The sequence below is a fragment of the Colias eurytheme genome, chromosome 31 (genome assembly GCF_061535395.1).
Source record: "Colias eurytheme isolate Ceu_HAF_F1 chromosome 31, ilColEury1 Martin Lab GWU primary, whole genome shotgun sequence".
Taxonomy (NCBI): Eukaryota; Metazoa; Arthropoda; class Insecta; order Lepidoptera; family Pieridae; genus Colias; species Colias eurytheme.
In genome coordinates, this window is record NC_143010.1 from 4,821,963 (window position 1) to 4,841,839 (window position 19,877).

The 19,877-nt window shown below is 35.2% G+C and overlaps 2 protein-coding genes across 2 annotated transcripts; one reads left to right on the plus strand and one right to left on the minus strand.

The window, feature by feature from the left end:
- The first annotated feature begins 1,332 nt into the window (after positions 1 to 1,332).
- RNF220 (ring finger protein 220) lies at positions 1,333 to 10,460 on the plus strand. The gene is made up of 8 exons (XM_090118904.1): positions 1,333 to 1,875; positions 3,372 to 3,575; positions 4,733 to 4,864; positions 6,343 to 6,414; positions 6,835 to 6,954; positions 7,600 to 7,665; positions 8,193 to 8,267; positions 9,141 to 10,460. The coding sequence occupies exons 1-8, from the start codon at positions 1,534 to 1,536 to the stop codon at positions 9,231 to 9,233; spliced, it is 1,104 nt and encodes a 367-aa protein (XP_089975030.1). The 5' UTR covers positions 1,333 to 1,533; the 3' UTR covers positions 9,234 to 10,460.
- Positions 10,461 to 10,737: 277 nt separating this feature from the next.
- Positions 10,738 to 13,920, minus strand: LOC149895585 (dynein axonemal light chain 1-like). The gene is made up of 5 exons (XM_090118905.1): positions 13,763 to 13,920; positions 12,721 to 12,832; positions 12,068 to 12,214; positions 11,433 to 11,603; positions 10,738 to 10,995 (listed from the first exon to the last, which is right to left on the minus strand). The coding sequence occupies exons 1-5, from the start codon at positions 13,918 to 13,920 to the stop codon at positions 10,942 to 10,944; spliced, it is 642 nt and encodes a 213-aa protein (XP_089975031.1). The 3' UTR covers positions 10,738 to 10,941.
- Between the last annotated feature and the right edge of the window lie 5,957 nt (positions 13,921 to 19,877).

Below are 19,877 nucleotides of genomic sequence, written 5' to 3' on the forward strand. Positions count from 1 at the left end.
AATCCGTTGTGAACTCACTAATGAATATCAAGTGTCGTGTACGTCTGGGTAGCTCTTTCTCGCTATTTACTTTAGAAAATGCATAAATTAACGGTTTGTGATCCGTATACACCGCTAACTGTCGTCCTTCGACCATATTCCGAAAATGACGAATAGCCAAGTAAATTGCTAATAACTCCCTATATACGTACTATACTTGCGTTCAATCTTAGATAGATCCTTAGAAAAATAACCTACATGAGTATCCGATGCGTCCGTCATAAGTGCGAGCGATGCATCGGCCCTAGGGTGCTTAAAAAAAATCTGCACTTTATAAACAAAAACATTGGCGATAATAAATAACCATTTATACGGTCGCCGTAAACTAAGATCTAAAGTCATTAACTTAGTACCAAATGTCTTAATTACACTAAACTACACTTTATAATCACTACACAGTACACTCACTCGCGGATTGGTTATTTTTCGACACTGGTAAAACTGAAACATTAGCGCCGGTGTCCACTAAAAACTTAAGATTACTTTTTCTATCTCTTATACACAGGCGTTTATTTACGGTGGAACAGACATCCGCCTCTGTCTGTACCGTATTTAGTTTTTTTGTTGGCTCTCCTGCTGCTTCTGCCACGCACAAGGTTGAATGCACTTGCTGGCGTTGTGCTTATAGCGGTAATGGTAATAACATATCCAATTGACACAGTGAGAGAGCATCTGCGCAAGAGCATTTTCACTCTCGTCCGCTCTAATTGGAACTGCCGGATTCATTTTGAATTAAATTTTAAACAAACGATATCTATGCAATTCACTAATATAATATTCACTTTTTGTCGGGGTCACCAATGTTAATGCTTGTTATGTGCGGGTGTAATAAAAGATGAATAACTACGCAAAGGTTATATTTCTTTAACTACATATATTTATTCGGTATGTAATTAATATTCGACCTAATGCGACCAACCCGCATCCCGACAAGCCCTTAACTGTGCATGCATAGCGCACGAACTGTTTATATAGGAGTTACCGTGTGAACCTATGGTGGGAACTTTCTTAGTAGGTACTACACTTGAAATATTTCGGTAACTCGTAAATTGGCTTGTCGTCGCTACACCGTCAATAATAATAATTATGTCCGGCGGACCACTGTACACATGATCGAATATGGTCCGGAGCGCACCAAGGTCACGGTGCGGTCCGTACCAAATTCGAACGTCTGTTTATAACTTAATAGCTCCGAGATGTCTCCTTTCTGCAGTTTGTAGACTATGGCCGTGAGCGTCAAATGCGTCACATGTCAATGTCAAGTGTCAATTCAAAATTTATTTGAAAGAAAAAAAACGTAAACGACCTATTTGTTATTGTTTTGCTAACGATTATTACCGTAATTTACGTAAATTACAATTTCGGTGTCTGCAAGATGAGTGCTGCTATGACAATGGAAGTTCCATTAACGCGTTCGGCAACTCAAAAACGCGTTTGATTTGTTAACAATCGCGATGTTTTCAGATATTTGTGTGTCAACAAAACTTAAATGAAATGTTACCCGTAGTGATGTATAATATGGAAGGGGGTTCTAATTCGATGAATAGTTTTAACTCGATATACGATGATAGTGTGATATTGAACGGTGTTAGGAATAGGAAAAAAGTGTCGGAGTTGCCTAATTGTCCTGTATGTAGTTGTACGATAAGACAGGGTGAATTGGATAGTCATTTGTCGTTAGAAGTAGAACGTTTGCAGAAGTTGTCTAATGCTTCTAAACGGAAACTAAGTTCAAATAGTCCTAGTGCGCCGGTACCAGGCTCGAGTACTAGTGTCGATAATCCTAGTGAGGAGGATGTCGATGTTTCTGGCTGTCTCGGTAGTGATGTGTATCAGGTATGTTTTTATCGATAATAATTGGTTTTTGAGTGTATTATAGTGGGCTATCTCCATATAAGGGTAGTAAAAATAGAATAAAGTATTTTATTTTTCTTTAGAACTAATGTGGTTGAACCTGTTGCTATTTTTAGTATATACTTAGTCGGTAGTCAGGTGATGTAGGAATATAAGAATTATGTATGAATGCTCTCAACAAATGTTGTACAAATTCAGTTCCTATTTAGGAATAAATATAGTTCAATTTAAAGTCAATAACATCACTGCATTTAAAACAATACTTGAATGTTGGCTAATGCTCTATGTAGAAAAAAATGGTAAATCTGTACTTTATAGGATGACAAGTTTTATTTACAACAAGCCATCCGCCCCAGCTTTGCCCGTGGTATGTGTTTACGTTTTCTCTTCATAAGAACCTTACTAGGACCTTACACCAAGGAATATAATAAAAAAAGAATTAACTAAATCGGTTCAGCCGTTCTCGAGTTTTACAAGTTTTTTGTAATTTGCAGATATTTTTATTTATATTCCTTTATATAGAAAGAATAGTTCATTTGCGTGAAGCTCGTTGTTTTATATGTTGTTTTTTTTTAGTAATAGAACATGTTATGTGTTCTGTTACAATTTTAAAACTTTTTTATATTTAAAGCATGTATGTATGACTGTTATGTTCTTTTATTATAAATAAAAAATAAATTACAAGGATATTACAAGGATATATATATTGTTCCTATTCCTTGACTGACCGGTTGGCTCAGTTGGTAGTGGCCCTGCCTTCCAACTCACAGGTTGTGGGTACGATTCCCATCCGGGGCAAATATTTGTGTGATGAACATAGATGTTTGCCCTGTGTCTGGGTGTTAATTATCTATATAGGTATTTATTTAAAATTATGTATGTATGTTTATCAGCCATCTGGTTTACATAACACAAGCGAAAGCTTAGTATGGGATCAGATCGTGCCGTGTCTGAAAATTGTCCTGAAATATTTATTTATTTAGTTACAAGAAAAAAATATTTCCTTTAGTGTTGTTATTGTCTGTTTGTTGACGTGACAACGTCTTATAAATTGGTTTGCCGGGTGACACTTCAAGAAACTGCGTTACGCTCCGCTCACGTTATGCGCTCACAATGAGAGTGAGTGAGAGGCACGCAGGCATGGTTAGCCCGCCTAAGAGCGAGAGAGACAGACATAAAAAGTCGTTGTCACGTTAAACTTTCGTCCGTATACCGACTTTACAGGCAACCAATTTTTGAAGTGAAACTTCTTTATCGGGGTTGGACAAAAATTTAGTGTAACATTTTTGCGTTACGCCCATAGAGTTACGCCGTACGCGTGACAATTTTGCGTTACGCCGTACGCGTGACATTTTTGCGTTACGCCATACTCGTGACATTTTTAAGGTCATAAAGAAGTTTCTCTAGTACACGCATACTTTTTTTTTATTTTTGTTTCTCTTCAAAGGTACTGAATATTTTTTTATTTATTATTCCAGCGGGTACACACCAACCGACTTCGTCGTCTCCGCTCCCGCCGACGCTCCCCACAGCCCCAACAAGGCGAGTGTCCGATATGCAATACTACGTTCCCTGCGTCGAGACTGCACAGACATGCGTTGAGATGTCTGAAGCGGACAGGCGCGGAGATGGACGAGGATGTGCCGGACACGAGCTCGGAGGAGGGCAGTATTGATGTTGAGGTGGGTACTTGATGATATATGATAGTGCTTTTAATTTAACGATAATATTATATTTTAAGAGTTAACAATTGATGAACTTAATTATTTTAACAATAATAATATTTTTAAAATAATGCTCAAAACAACTCAAATGTTGTGCTGACTCACACATCTCGAATGGTTGTTGTGATCGTCCTATAAAATAATAACAGTTGTCCACAGTTGCGGGGCATTCTTGTCTTGACTTTGGTCGAGTGAAGATGTCTAAGACATATTATACCAGTATTTAATTACGTAAAACAACCACGCTCTAACATATTATATTTATAAATTACTAGCGGTCCGCCCCGGCTTCGCCCGTGGTACATATTTACGTTTTCTCTACATAAAAACCATCCTCGTACTTCAAAGAATATAATAAAAAAAGAATTATCGAAATCGGTTCAGCCGTTCTCGAGTTATGCGCTTACCAACACATTTTGCGATTCATTTTTATATATAAGAAGATACATTGTGTAGTTTTCTCTTCATTGATAGTTTTTCTTTACAAATTTTAAAAAATCAAGGTATAAAAAGTGAGTGCATATCAAATTTAATGTCTACTAGCTTATCGCCCGCGGCTTCGCCCTCTTTGTCTAGAACCGTTTAAATCATATTATACTCAAACCTTCCTCTTGACTCCATATATTATCTATTAAAAAAAAACGGCATCAAAATCCGTTGCGTAGTTTTAAAGATTTAAGCATACATAGGGACAAAGAAAGCGACTTTGTTTTTTTATACTATACAGTAGTAATGTAGTGATTTATAAGTTATACATTGTGTTGTTTTCTCTTGATTGATAGCTTTTTTACAAATTTTAAAAATTCAAGGTATAGACAGTAAAGTTTATGCATTTAACATTTACGGCCTTACTAATAAAAAGTTAAACAATGGATACATTTCTACCATTTTCTACCATAGCTGTGTCCTGCTCTTGCTCACATGAAACGTCAATCATAAATACAAGACAGGTTATTGCAATAACTAATCCATTGCATAGCGAATGGGTAACATTTTATTAGTAAGACCGTTAATGTCTACCAACTGCCACTGCACAAGTTTGAAATTTTGTATTTTTTAATTGTTTTCAATAGCTAGCATTATTTTCATTTCACATTATTAAATCGTTACAATAGAACGATGAGCCAAGCGGTTTCGGTGCCGAATACCAATGGTGTGGTGAGTGGCGAGTGCGAGCGGCCGCATTACAACCGGCCGACGCACGGCCCGGCACCAGCGTGCGGCGAGCGTCCACGGACCGTGCGCTTGTGAGTGGACCAGACATTATAATGATAAATATTAAATACTAGCTTTCCGCCCGCAGCTTCGCCCGCGTTTTCAAAGAAAAACCCGCAATGTTCCCGTTCCCGTGGGATTTCCGGGATAAAACCTATCCTATGCATTGAGATATACATATGGGGACGACACCGCCTACATCACTTATGTTCCGCTCAACATAAGCCATATGGCTTAACCGCACGCTCATTTTTTACTTGTTTTAAAGTGAAACGCATCAAATATGCCTTCGTATGTGTTACGATATTGCACAATTAATACGGAAAAGTGACTAACATAACTTTTCATCGGTAAGTACCTAACTAGATAATAATTTTTAAAACTTAGAGCATAAAAATGGCGCACAGATTTTGTTCGTGGTGTCTCCTCCATGCGTAGTTATATTATCTCATTGATCCTATGTGTTAATCAAAGTTATCCTCTATGTGTGTGCTAAATTTCATTGTAATCGGTTCAGTAATATTTGCGTGAAGCACGCACATACACAAACATTCGCATTTATAATATTATAGTAGAGCCATTTTAATAGGCAACATTTGACAGTTCAACAAAATTCAACAACGTAACCTAGTAACGACAACATAGAATAACATGATATTTCGTTTTGTTAGAACTGCACATTTGCTTAACTTTTTTCAATTACGATTACATATTATTTATTATAATAATGACCGATATAAGTAATTTTAGGATTTGATTTTACTGATAAACCATTCTAAACATAATAAACAATTTCTGATTTAAAGAACTGACGTCGCTACAATTTTGTGTCAATAAACCTTTTTTCTTTTTAAATACCAGAGACGTTACTCTAAAAATCGAAATCAGACATCTAGAATCGAATGCATTGATTACTTGGGAATAAAAATTATCATAAATTATTGACATGTGTTTCAAGTTCGATTGACAATTGTTTCAAGTCCGTATCGATTAATTCACTTTAATCGATGTTTTTATGCAGGTTACCACCCTATGAAGATAAAATTGATAGACGTCAAATGTTGCCTATTAAATTGGCTCCACTATAGTAGGATTGACATGACAACAATGACGTGCCATAAACAACTAGATTCATTATTTCACACAACTTGATATTTTAAACTTATTAATAAGTAATAACCTAACTTGATTTTTTACACGATAACAATGAGACATTCATTTCCACATAAGTATACAATAAAAAATGTGTGCGTGTATTAGTGTACACACGTAAGAAGTGAAACTTCTTTGTGACCTTATTTTTCAAAAAATAATTTACTATAATATGCAACACAGAAATAAGTCGAATCACGCGTGGTAGGGATAAGAAAAAGATGGCGCGTAACGGAAAAATGTCTCGCGTAACGAAAAAATGTTACACTAAATTTTTTCCAACCCCTATAAAGAAGTTTCACTTCAATAATGAAATAAAAAACATTTTTTTTTATAATATTCTGTGTTCTATTTTCAGGTGGTAGACCACGACGAAGACACAGAGCTGTATGGGCCACCACAATATTCCCCCTCTCGTATAGCACCCGATGTAAGTTATAGAACTAGCTTTAACCCGCGGCTTTGTGAACTTGGCAGCCGATTTAAAAAAAACATCTCATTTTTTGTGTTTATTTGAAAGATTTTCGATATGTAAGTACTTAGTGAAGTACTTTTTTGTTTGTAGTTGCGCCAAAAAAAATGTGTGTGTATTTATTTACTACTAGCGGTCCGCCCCGGTTTCGCCCGTGGTACATATTTCGCAATAAAAGGTAGCCTATGTTCTTTCTCAGGGTCTAAAGATTATCTGTGCCAAATTTCATCAAAATCGGTCCAGTAGTTTATGCGTGAAAACCATATATACATACATACAAACCTTTCCTCTTTATAATATTAGTAATTAGTAATAAATAAATATAATATTCTACTCTATAAAAATAATAAAATTCTGAAATATTTGAACACTTTTCAGACGGAAGATCAAACAGAAGAGTCAAATGACAACGAAGAAGAGAACGAAAGAGAAGAGAATGAAAGAGAAGACGTGGAGAAGAGTCACAGGCCAAACGGTTTAGTGGAAGCTAGCGCAGAGGTTAGAAATATTATAATACTATACTAGCTGTCGCCTGCGGTTTTACCCGCGAAATTATATTGAAGTGAAACTTCTTTAGGCGCGTTGAGAGTAAAATTTCAAGGTCGTGTCATGGCAATACCGTCACGTCATGGAGTAAAGCGACTATTTTGGTATCATTGAATGTTTCACTTCTGACACGTGTGCTCGACACACACGCTATTTTTTTTTAACTGTATTAGCTCTTAGAAATTGCTTCAATTTGTCATTTATAATGGTAACAATAGTTTTCAAATTCTTTATCTTGGTCTAACTATGGAGTTTCTTGTCGGTTCTTCTCCATAGATACTGCTTTCCGAATCGGTGGTAAATGTTAAAAATATGTAATGACGTTTCAAAAGTGCTTCTAGAAGAAGTCTAATTGAAAAAATGTATGCGTGTACTAGAGTACACACGTAAGAAGTGAAACTTCTTTATGACCTTAAAAATGTCACGAGTATGGCGTAACGCAAAAATGTCACGCGTACGGCGTAACGCAAAAATGTCACGCGTACGGCGTAACGCAAAAATGTTACACTAAATTTTTGTCCAACCCCGATAAAGAAGTTTCACTTCAATAAATAAATGTTTGAGTTTGAGTTTAATTATCTTCTTTTTTTATTCCAGACAAGAATTCAAGCGTTGAAAGCGAAAATCAAAGATTTGGAGAAGAAACAAAACACTGCGTTAGAGGTATGCACTGTTTTTGACTTATAGCCCTTTAGATAAGTTCTAGATATGACCTGTTTAGATTATGTCAGGTAAAATGATAACCATATGTCAAAAAATGTTTAAGGGCTAATTTTGCAATCCCTGGTTAAAACTTATTCGTTGAATAACGTATTAAACTACCATTTCAAAAATGTATTCTAATTGTCTGTATTTGTAATATGTTCGTGTAATACTTTATTGGACGGATAAATTTTAACCAAGGATTGAAAAATCGGCCCTAAGACTCTTTATTCAACTTATTTAACACTTCTCATACATTTATTACTAGCTGTGCTCTGCGGTTTCACCCGCATTGCTCCCTTCCTATTGATCTTAGCGTGGTGATATATAGCCTATAGCCTTCCTCGATAAATGGGCTATCTAACACGGAAATAATTTTTCAAATCGGACCAGTAGTTCCTGAGATTAGCACGTTCGAACAAACAAACTCTTCAGCTTGTTATATTAGTATAGAATATAGATGTTCTGATTATTGATTTTATTTTCAGGCAAAATGCCTAATTTGTCTCGGACCTTATACGTCGCCGGCGGTATCGATACAGTGTTGGCATGTGTACTGTGAAGTGAGTATTTTTATAATGATTTATTTTTCTTTTTTATTGTATACTAGGTTTCCGCCCGCGGCTTCGGCCGCGCAGTCAAAGAAAAACCCGCATAGTTACCGTTCCCGTGGGATTTCCGGGATTGCGTCATTTTACCGGTACAAAAAGAAGCCTTTCTCGGGTATCAAAATATCTCCATACCAAATTTCATGAAAATTGGTTCAGCAGTTTAGGCGTGATTGAGTAACAGACAGACAGACAGAGTTACTTTCGTTTTTATAATATTAGTATGGATTTCATCCCGTTTATATGATGTTTTCTTGATAAAAACTACCTTATAATATAGAAAATACTTGACATAAGCAACTGCAGTAATATCTCTATAAAATATTCCTTCTTTGAGTCAAAAATAATTTAAAAAAAAACTGTTTTTTTTTTAGAAATTGGTATTGGAACGAAGTTCCTTATCGCGCGTTGTGAAAGGGGGCTAGACGGAAAAAATTGTTACGAAAAGTTGTAACGACACTTTGCTAGAGTTGTGCGGCGTGCGCGTGGTTCTCTGTCTGTCTCTCTCTAAATTAACACTTCGTTCCATCCGGATGTCCCTTGACATCGCTCAAGTTTTTTTTTTTTTATTTCAACAATTAGTTGATACGTATATACAGGGTGTAATCGTTAAGTGTGCACAGGCGATTATTCCGTAACTATTACAGATATCAAAAAACTTTAAACTGATGTCGAAAGTACCTAACCTAATGAGTAAAATGGCCGTAATAAATTTTTAAAAATAAAACGAGAAACGATTACACCCTGTATATACTCATTTACAAGAAAAAAAATGTTTCCATTAGTCCTGTTTTTGTATGTTTGTTTTATTTTAGTTTCTCTTCACAGGTATGTTGGTTGCAATCGCTTCGAGCTAAGAAAATTTGCCCTCAATGTAACGCCATAACTACAGCTGATCATTTAAGACGAATTTATATGTAAATTCGAAAAAAAAACTAAACATTCATTATTATTTGAAAAAAACGAGAGATCAGTTGCATTTTTTGGCATAATGTCTGTAAATTCCTTGAATAAACTAATAAATTATCACTATTACCTATTTACAAAAGAAATAAAAATATGTGTACGTGTACTAGTGTACACACGTAAGAAATGAAACTTCTTTATGACCTTATTTTTCAAAAAATAATTTACTATATGCAACTTTTCAGAAATACGTCGAATCACGCGTGGTAGGGATAAGAAAAAGATGGCGCGTAACGGAAAAATGTCACGCGTAACGAAAAAATGTTACACTAAATTTTTTCCAACCCCGATGTGTAAAGAAGTTTCACTTCAATAAACAATCAAAAATTAAATTTACCTAATAAGATGGATATATTATGTACTTGAAAATATCTCAATATTGTTTTTTGTGTCAAATGTGATTTAGGAACAACAATTTGAAAAACTAAAATGTTCATAATATTTGTCAGGGTTCATTGAAAAACGATTTATTCGTCGTGTTTAACAACTTCTGGATAAGTTTTATCTGTCAGTTAAAATGACAAATAATGTAATGAGTACCATATGGAAAAGTGTTAAATGTCCTATCAGTGACTTTAACAGCAAGGTCAAGGTTGTAATAATAATAATACTAATTCTGTATTCTCGAATATCTTGCGATTGATTTTGGCGCGAATAAAATAAAATGTCACATTTGTGTAATTTCAAATGTCACTTTGACAGTTGGTGTGGCGATTGTTTTTTTTTTGGATGGTGGCAAGTAACGACGAAAAAAATTGTCTCATGTTATTTCAAGGTGTTGTGTGTCAACTAATAATGGGAAAATATTTTTTTCATGCACATTGAACGCCATAGTTTCGTAAATTCTTCCTAATATTTATTGATTTGTTTGAGTATCGTGTGAGTGAAGATTTTCAAATGCACAAGTTTTTTTTTTACTATGCGGGTAATTTACAAACGTGTACACACACATAGACAATTACGTATACACATAGATATATCTATCTATAGGTGTATCACTTTGAATCGTGTAAGTGTATTTAAATGGAAAAGGGGGGGTGAGTTAAACTTGAGATTTAGAGGGAGGGGGGGAGTCATTTGCTCATAAAAGTGTTTTATTTAGTGTTTAAGTATAGATGTAAAGAACATTGCCTTCCGTGAAGATATACAATAATAGGGTAATTTACTGTGTAAATAAAATTATTTGTGTAATTTTGTTGTTTTATTTTCTCCACATAGCAAAATTTAAATCTTTAGATTCGTCAAAATAATTGTACTATAACCTAACCAATTTAAAGAAGTAGAGTAACTCGAAAACTAGTTGATCTGTAACTTTTTAATTTATATGTTTGTCTGTTCGGCATAAGTCATAACTACGTCATGAAAATTAGACAAAACAGAAATTAGACTTAATATTTTTGTTAACCCTTAGAAGGGAAAGGTGGGAAAAACAGCTGTTAGTGTTAAATAAAACACCGTGTTTATATTTCAACGTTTATTCAATAATTACCGAAATTGACAATATTATATGAGAAAATTAACATTTGTTTGCATAAATCGTGTTCCCGTATCACAACACGGGTTTCTCAAATGTGTATTTCATAGCAATTCTTGCAGTGGAACGTGGGAAAAGCGATTAAGGAATTAAAAAAGAAAACAATATTTCATAGTAAGACTTTATTCTTCAGTTATTTGTTTCTGCACTGACTAGGGTTTCCACTGCATCGCCACCATCAGGCTGAAAAAAAATTGAACTTTATTGATGTACTACCTGCTCCGCGCGGTTTCACCCCCGTGGCTCCACCCCTATTGGTCGTAGCGTGATGATATATAGCCTATAACCTTCCTCGATAAATGGGCTATCTAACACCGAAAGAATTTTTCAAATCGGACCAATAGTTCCCGAGATTAGCGCGTTCAAACAAACAAACAAACTCTTCAGTTTTATAATATTAGTATAGATTCGCGATGAAAATAATCAAAATTGTTAATAGAAATGAGTAGGTAGGTTAGCTTTAAATTAAATAAAACTAAATTACGTTATAATATCATAATAATTAAAACTAAAAATAGATTGTTTATTTCAAAACACAAGGTTAATATGGCAACATTTAACAACTGTCAAAATTTTCAAAGTTTTTGCCACTCTAAAATTAAAATGGTAAAAATAAATACCTGCATATCAGCAACAGTCAAAGGCGGTTCATCTTCCCGTAAAACAGTTTCTCCGTCTAATTTCTTCAAGTTTGGCAAACGACGCGCCGCTTCTGACCGCCATGTGTCAAGTTCGCACGCGTCATAGAGAGGGTTGCCAACGAACAAAAGATCGTCTAGGTTAGGGAGTTCCTGTATATTTTTACTTCTGAATTATTATAATAATAAAAATATTTATCGACTACTAGTCATTTATCCTACACGTCCATATGCATGCAGTAATAAGCTGTTATTTTCATATTACAAACAGACACTACAATTTAATTATAGGTATATATGCCAAATTTTATCGGTTCAGTAGTTTATGCGTGGTCAAGAGACTTTCAGAGTAACTTCACATTTATAATATAAATAGGAATAAGCAATAATAAAAAAGCTTTCTACTATACTTATTTGTTTTATTTTTTCCCATAAAATTTTTGACCTATAGCTTTCCGCCCGCGGCTTAATAAAATTTATACTTACCTTTCTCTTGAATCGCTCTATCTATTAAAAATCCGCATCAAGATCCGTTGCGTAGTTTTAAAGATTTAAGCATACCAAGGGACAGAAAAGCGACTTTGTTGTGTCTTGACTATGTAGTGAAGCAAACTTACTTGTAATTTATTGAATTCACTCCACTCTTTCACCAAATTGTTACTCATGTACAAAACTTTTAAATTTCTCAAAACATTAATGCCTTTCAGCTTTTCTATCAAATTATATGATATCCACAGCTCTTCTAAGGTATCGCTTAAACATTCCTAAAATAAATTACATTGAGAATTTAACTTAATTGATACCTATTTGAAAAGCACGATTATTTCATATAATAAAAAATAGCGTGTTTCGAGCACACGTGTCAGAAGTGAAACTTCTTTGGCAAGATTCAAAGATACCAAAATCGTCGCCTTACTCTATGAAGTGACGGTATTGCCATGACGCGACCTTGAAAAAGTTTCACTTCAAAAAGAAATACTAAGTAGCCAAAATATAAAGCTGACCCTTCCACCGCCTTGTCCAAAAAACAATCGATTAGTGAAAAATATGTAAAACTAGCGGTCCGCCCCGGCTTCGCCCGTGGTACATATTTACGTTTTCTCTACATAAAAACCATCCTCGTACTTCAAGGAATATAATAAAAAAGAATTATCGAAATCGGTTCAGCAGTTCTCGAGTTATGCGCTTACCAACACATTTTGCGATTCATTTTTATATGTAAAAAATGCATTCAATTTTATGATTTCTTTCACGACACGAAGAAACTCACCATTCCTGAGAACGATTTAATATAATTCCTTCCCAGAGACAGCACTCTTAATTTTTTCAAGCTATTCAATCCTGTCACTTTTTCGATCACATTTGTTGATAAACTTAATTTCCTAAAAAATTATACATATTGAAAACTGGTATTTTACATTATTTATTTACCTACTCTTTACTAAAATATACAAAAATAAACGCAAGAAACAATTTTGTGTATTTGGTGGCCTTATCACTTAGTAGTGATTTCTTCCAGGAAACCAGGGGCTGGGCAGAAGCATTATAGTATAACTAGATTTCCGCCCGCGGCTTCGCCCGCGTTTTCAAAGGAAAACCCGCATAGTTCCCGTTCCCGTGGGATTTCCGGGATAAAACCTATCCTATGTGTTAATCCAAGTTACCCTCTATGTGTGTGCTAAATTTCATTGTAATCGGTTCAGTAGTTTTTACGTGAAAGAGTAACAAACATCCATACATCCATACATCCATACATCCATATACATCCTTACAAACTTTCGCCTTTATAATAGTATTAAGATTAAGATTAAGATATGATATTATCTATGGCAGAAGGTAATCAGTTCAATTCAAAGGTAGGTCAAGAGGTTAGGTGGCAACAATTTTTTTACAGCTACATCGAGGATTATAAACTAGCTGTGCCACGCGGATCCACCTCCCTCGTTTCTTAGATGGACTCCATGGTCCATGGAGTAATATAATAATTAATAATATTACCAAGGATCAAAAACTAATTTCTATAAAATTATTTAAAAAGTCAAACAGTTAAAGCCGTGTGGAGTTAGAAGCTGGGCTCAACACGAGATTATAGCTTTTTGATAGTGCAAACCCTAGATTCGTACGAAAATGTGTTGCCAATTCTTCTCCATAGATAGGTACTGCCACAGACTAATAATAATATACTACGTATACAAGTACTGCTTTCCGAATCGGGGGTAAATGTTAAAAATATGTAACGACGATTCAAAAGTGCTTCTAAAAGAAGTCTAATTTAAATAAATAAATTTTTGAAATAATTTTGCTGATCTTACTCGCAATGACTCAAGCTCGACAACGTAGTATCCATTTTCTCGATCGGCGGCCATTGGAAAATAAGACTGACTTCTGTTGCAGTCGCCGCGTGTAGTCCAGTTTTCTCTTCCCATTTTTTAATTGCCTCTTTTATTGTTGTAGCTTTATTTACCGCCATTTTAACGAACTTAGCAACTGCGTTATTGATTAAACATTGTGACAAGTTTATTGATTGCTTCCAATTGCTTCCCGCCCGCGGCTTCGACCGCTTTATCTAATAATAAATTATATAGAAAACCCCTTCCTCGAGAATCACTCTTATTAAAAAATCGCATCAAAATCCGTTGCGTACAGTTTGTAAGTATGTTACAGTTTGTTGCGTAGTTTTAAGCAAACAGACCCACAGACGGCGGAAATTTGGATTTGATTAAAAAAAATCGAATGTATAGCAGTCAAAAGTTTAGACTTTTAGAACAGTTTGGAGTTAAATTGTATTGCATTTTTTACAGATAAAGAATTAAAGAGGGCGCCAAATTATTGATAGCTAGCTTTTCGCACGCGGCTGAGCCCGCATTTTCAAAGAAAAACCCGCATAGTTCCCGTTTCGTGGGATTTCCGGGATAAAACCTATCCTATGTGTTAATCCAAGTTACCTTCAGCTTCGATATGTGTGCTAAATTTCATTGTAATCGGTTCAGTAGTATTTGCGTGAAAGAGTAACAAACACACATGTTATACACATCCTCACAAACTTTCGCATTTATAATATTAGTAGGAATTAGTAGGATAGGATCGATAGCATGTGGATTTGATAGAAGGATTTCCAATTTTCCACGCCACACTGTGTTTCATTAGATCAAAAAAATTTCCCTGTGCTGTTTATTAGCTGTGTTTTACCTGAAAATAAAACACATATTAAATACTTACCTATATTTGAAGCTTACTTATTGAGAAGGTACCTAGCTTTTTCCGCCTATTTTCCCTCTCTTTCTCGTTGTATATATGCTATCTCTCTCGCACACGGCACACCTCCCACCAGGTGGCGCGGCCGGCGCACGATAATGTGCAGGCGCTTGATCTTCTTCATTGAGTCGAAATCCTCAACAGGTGGACGTTAAGTGTAAGCTTCAAATATAGGTAAGTATTTAATATGTGTTTTATTTTCAGGTAAAACACAGCTATTAAACACTTGACCGTAATTTGAAGCTTACTTATTGAGACCTGTTTGTTACCCACCTGGTGTACAATATATGGACGCCAATGTGAATTTGAATAGGTACATAAGTAATTACTTATTTCTTTATTTGAAAGAGTAAGGTGTGCAGATAGTATACCAATAAATCACACAAATTTTTATATTATTTATATTAACAATCCCAGATGAAAAGTTAATCAAATAAGAACCAAAAAGTTAATCATAATGATTAAAAGTATTAGAACTTATGAGATTGGTTCAAGCGTACCTTAGTTAACCTTTTGGGCTTGAAAAGTTAAAGTTACTACAATTTTCACTATCTTTAGCGTAAATCTGCGAAAGCGCCAGTAACGACTTTCAATTACGCATTTAGATGTTACTTACAAAATGAAGCAACAGCTGATCCCGACGAGGCAAAAATACCTCAAACTCAAACCTTTATTTATTCAATTAGAACTCTGTAGAAGCACAATTGAATCATCTTAACATAGAATTACCACCTGTCTCAACTCACACAGTTTTAACCCAACCTGCTACAAGCGGACAAGAAGAGAACTTGGTCCTTACTTTTGGGGTCAGAAATAAATTTAAAAGGTCACCCCTTGAATAAGGCAATAAAATATCAAAACAGGTAAACGGTTTTAATTATAATACAGATTTTTAACATCCAACCAAACCGTGCGGTATCTATTAATGTTTAGAGCCAACGCCACCAATCATAATCTAAACATGGCTAGTACTTTCAGTACAATGCATGAATTATTTATTTAAAACTGATAGGTCATAAACTCTGTACTGGAAACAAATATACTGAACTTAAGAGACTAAAATGATAAGGAGCTTATCTGTGTCCCAAAACTGCAATTACTACAGCCAAGTACGTTACTTTTAATCAATTCGGTTTTAAGATATAATTATGATTTACATCAGAACTTATATACCGAAAGCCTCGGGACTACATAACGTGACTTATCTTCTTATTCTTATACTTATATAAAAATGAATCGCAAAATGTGTTGGTAAGCGCATAACTCGAGAACGGCTGAACCGATTTCGATAATTCTTTTTATATTCCTTGAAGTACGAGGATGGTTTTTATGTAGAGAAAACGTAAGTACCACGAGCGAAGCCGGGGCGGACCGCTAGTTTATAATAATAGTGTTTGTGCACAACACTAGGCAGTCAACAGCTATATGAACGTCAGATAGGAAAAGAGCCAAATTTATCCAGTCAGTAACAAAGGATTTTAACTATAGTTACTTTATTCTAATTCAACCAACTGCTACTAGCTACTCCGTATGTCTTTTGGATAGACGGAGGCAAATAGGATTTTTATTCCAACTATATCATTTGATATTTTGAAAATGTACTCCACATTTTCATACCGTCAGAGTCATTTTGCAGATTATAGTGGTGCAGCACTGAACACTGTCTATTAGGTGGCTGATGCTGCTGACCGGGCCTTCAGTTCCGCTTTCCAGAATACCTTCACCCTTCTAGGTGTTACTACTACTGAAATATATCGCGTCGTTCAGGTCTCTAACTGACATAATGGCAAGAGAGATTATAAGCTTAACTATGCATTATTATGTTAAGGAATATGGTGGGTTTTGAATACTATCGTCGTCTGAAAGTATCTCCTTTCGATTAACTGCATTAAGGATGCAGATCTGATCCCATCTTTGTTCCGTAGGAATGCTACGACAGTCTAAACGTTACACTGAACAAAGAAAATTGCCCTGAATATAGTCGGTTGTTCCAACATCCGTAATATGGCTAGCCTAAGGTTAGTTATCCCTTGATTGTGACTGCTACCAATGGAGGCATTGCTCTTGTGTTGTCCACAGTTGTGCGAGTGCAAAAATGAAGAACTGAGCTCGTGGGGAGCTATGTCGAATGAATCTGTGTTAAGATTATGACAGTATAGGACAGTCAGCTGTGGATGCGAAGACAGGACATTACTTTATTCATCCGTAAACACGCGAGGCAGCCACGGACAGCGATATAGCAAGAACTAAACTAGCAAAGTTTAGTTCGCTTACCAGACTTTGTCATGTTTTAAATGCAGTATATCCTCTGAATAGCATTGCATTTATGACTATTGATAAACTTAATTCACCCGTAAACACGAGAAGCAGGCACGGATAGCGATATAGCAAGAACTAAACCAGCAAGGTTTAGTTCGATTACCAGACTTATATTTTAAAAGCCGTATAGCCTGTACATTTCATTTATTGCCCCCCCCCCCCCCCTCAAAGCAAAGAAATGAGAAGTCATTTGGCAGAGCTTTCTCGTTAAGGGTAGGGGTTCCAAGTAATATCTAATAATAAGAGGCTTTTGTTTGGAAAGATTGACTTTCCGTTATTTATCCTCTATCCTATGTAACTCAACAGTCAGTATTCTCAGCATTCGTTGAGTACTTAAACGTTTTACGTTAATAGTTGTATATAACTTTATTATACAATATAATAATCCTGGTGGGATGACAAAAAACTTGTCTAACAAACGATTATCCTAATCCCTCAGCGATTTATTGTTTGAGCCCCGAAGAAAAATCTCATGGGTGCAATAATGAGGTCAAATGGGTTGAAAAACGAGTCAAATAAATTGCCTACAAGACCGGGCAACTAAAATAGGCCTATGAGAGGTCAACTATACGTAATCAATCGTCATTTGTTACATTCAATCGCTTTGCGATTAAAAAATCTCTTCCGATGTTTGTATATGAAAATTGGTCGGCTAGTGCCATTTAATTACGATACCAAACATACCGTTGACACAAGGCTTGGTGACAATCCTCGAAACCACCGCCACAAATCATCTGCGAGATGATATTTGATCCGACTCGCCTTCCTTTGTTGTGATTAGGCTTTGCATTGGTAAATACAATTTGTTCAATTCCAATTTCCATAATTGGTAAACCAATGGTGGTTTCCTGATTCCTGAAGCGTAAACTTTTAGGATACGAAGTATCAATTTCATGCGCCCATTATTTGACGTATCTAACCTTTATTGTATTTATTAGGTCATTTACTATACTGCCCACTGTGAAGTAGATTTCAAAACCTTTTTCTACCTACCTTAGAAGAGTGAAGATCCGATACGGTCATATCCAAAACTTCTTTCGTGGGTCCTCGTTGACAAAAGCAAATATCTATGATCATTTTAATGATCAATCCTTTGTATATTTGCACCAATCGCCATTAAAGCCCCGCGAGGGCTGATATATATTTGCACCATTTCCCCGTGGGGACGGTTGTTATCAAAGCCCCGCGAAGGCTGATATATATTTGCACCATGTCTCCGTGAGGTACTGTTGTAATCAAAGCCCCGCGAGGGCTGATATATATTTGCACCATTTCTCCATGAGGGACGGTTGTAATCAAAGCCCCGCGAGGGCTGATATATATTCGCACCATCTTTTCCGTGAGGGACGATTGTAATCAAAGCCCCGCGAGGGCCGATATATATTTGCACCATTTCCCTGCGAGCGACAGCTGCGCGAGGGATGTTTGTAACTAGAAATAAGTAGGGCCTGCCAAAAAATGCTTAAGAGACACCCTGCGAGGGTGAATTTGACCTGGCTAACCCCTGCGAGGAGTAGTGGCCACATTTATGTATTCTGCTTCGAGCAAGAATACACCTTAGTGCTAATATAAAAATAGCAGTAAATAATCATTTAAATAATATAGCAATTAACAAGGTCCTTTAACTTATTTTCCAATGTTAGCGACATTTAATAAATTCATAATTCAAATCAATTCACTAAATTTTAAAATGAACTTCGATTCATATTTATTTTTGTTCATGCAATCGATGTAACATTTAGTTGCTTTATATCCGTTAACATTCCTTACGAACGCAACCATACCGTCGTAGGACGTTATAATATTTAATTGCACAAAATAATCTCCACTCACCCGCAATTTTTTACTTTTTGTCAAGGTGTACAAGTTTATAATATTATTCTAAAACGTTAGAAGTGAATTGTAAATCCTTTGAAATAAGTGTATCTAAATCTAATTAATTATATTAAGATATCTCGATAATTATTATACGATAACCCTTTCAGCACAAGTTCAGTAAACCAAAGAATTTAATTGTAAAATTTTTGGTACTTACTCGTTTTAACAAAAAAGTTGCATCATTTGAACATAGGAAACGTAATTTTCAATCAAATTAGCCGTGTGTAATATGTCTATTTTCACATAAAAACGGATCAGAATAATACTCATAAAAGGACACGTATAGACTACGGATAGTTTTGAATGTGTGGAACATTCATGGTACGTATCTACTATACATGAGCGAATTCCATCATTATTCAGTTGAGCGGTAACTCCCGTACGATTTATAAAATAATATCACAACGTGTTCTGACATGTCGTGACTTCTTGGAGCTGACTCATCTCGTTCGATAATTTTTAGTAATAAACTATGATAGGAATTCCGAACCGTTCCTAGCGATAACGACAATGTAATAAAGTCGTAGCAATGGATTGTATGCCTGTAAAGCTTTGAGTTGGCTCATATCCATACTAAGTATTAATTGTAATTTTTCCACGAAAAATTCACTTGTACCCTTGTAATAAAAACACATTATTAAAAATGAAATAAAATATTAAAAATATCTATATACAAGAGAGGGTATTTGATATATCTAGTAATATCAAATAATCACAAAAGTAATATTAACGATTCGAGTAAAGCCGAACGGTAACACCGTTAAAATAGCTTTACTCACAGTATTAAAAATTCAAATATTAATTAGTACATATTGCATAATGAAATATTTCAAAAGAAAAGTTACTATTTCAAGTAAAATGTAACGGTTGTATCGTTAATTTTAAATATCTTTATTCATGCTATTAAGTATTTAAGCATATTGAAAAATAAACTATTGCTGAAGGATTCATTAAAAACCTCAGCATTTTAAATAA

What these genes read in the sequence shown, in the direction of transcription:
- RNF220 (XM_090118904.1), top strand. Translation starts at nt 1,534, where the DNA reads ATGTTACCCGTAGTGATGTATAATATGGAAGGGGGTTCTAATTCGATG. An exon ending in TAGTGGAAGCTAGCGCAGAG is followed by an intron (nt 6,955 to 7,599) that starts GTTAGAAATATT and finishes TTTTTATTCCAG; the next exon opens with ACAAGAATTCAAGCGTTGAA. An exon ending in AACAAAACACTGCGTTAGAG is followed by an intron (nt 7,666 to 8,192) that starts GTATGCACTGTT and finishes TTTTATTTTCAG; the next exon opens with GCAAAATGCCTAATTTGTCT.
- LOC149895585 (XM_090118905.1), bottom strand. Translation starts at nt 13,920, where the DNA reads ATGGCGGTAAATAAAGCTACAACAATAAAAGAGGCAATTAAAAAATGG. An exon ending in TCGAGCTTGAGTCATTGCGA is followed by an intron (nt 12,833 to 13,762) that starts GTAAGATCAGCA and finishes ATAATTTTTTAG; the next exon opens with GAAATTAAGTTTATCAACAA. An exon ending in GTGAATTCAATAAATTACAA is followed by an intron (nt 11,604 to 12,067) that starts GTAAGTTTGCTT and finishes AAAAATATACAG; the next exon opens with GAACTCCCTAACCTAGACGA.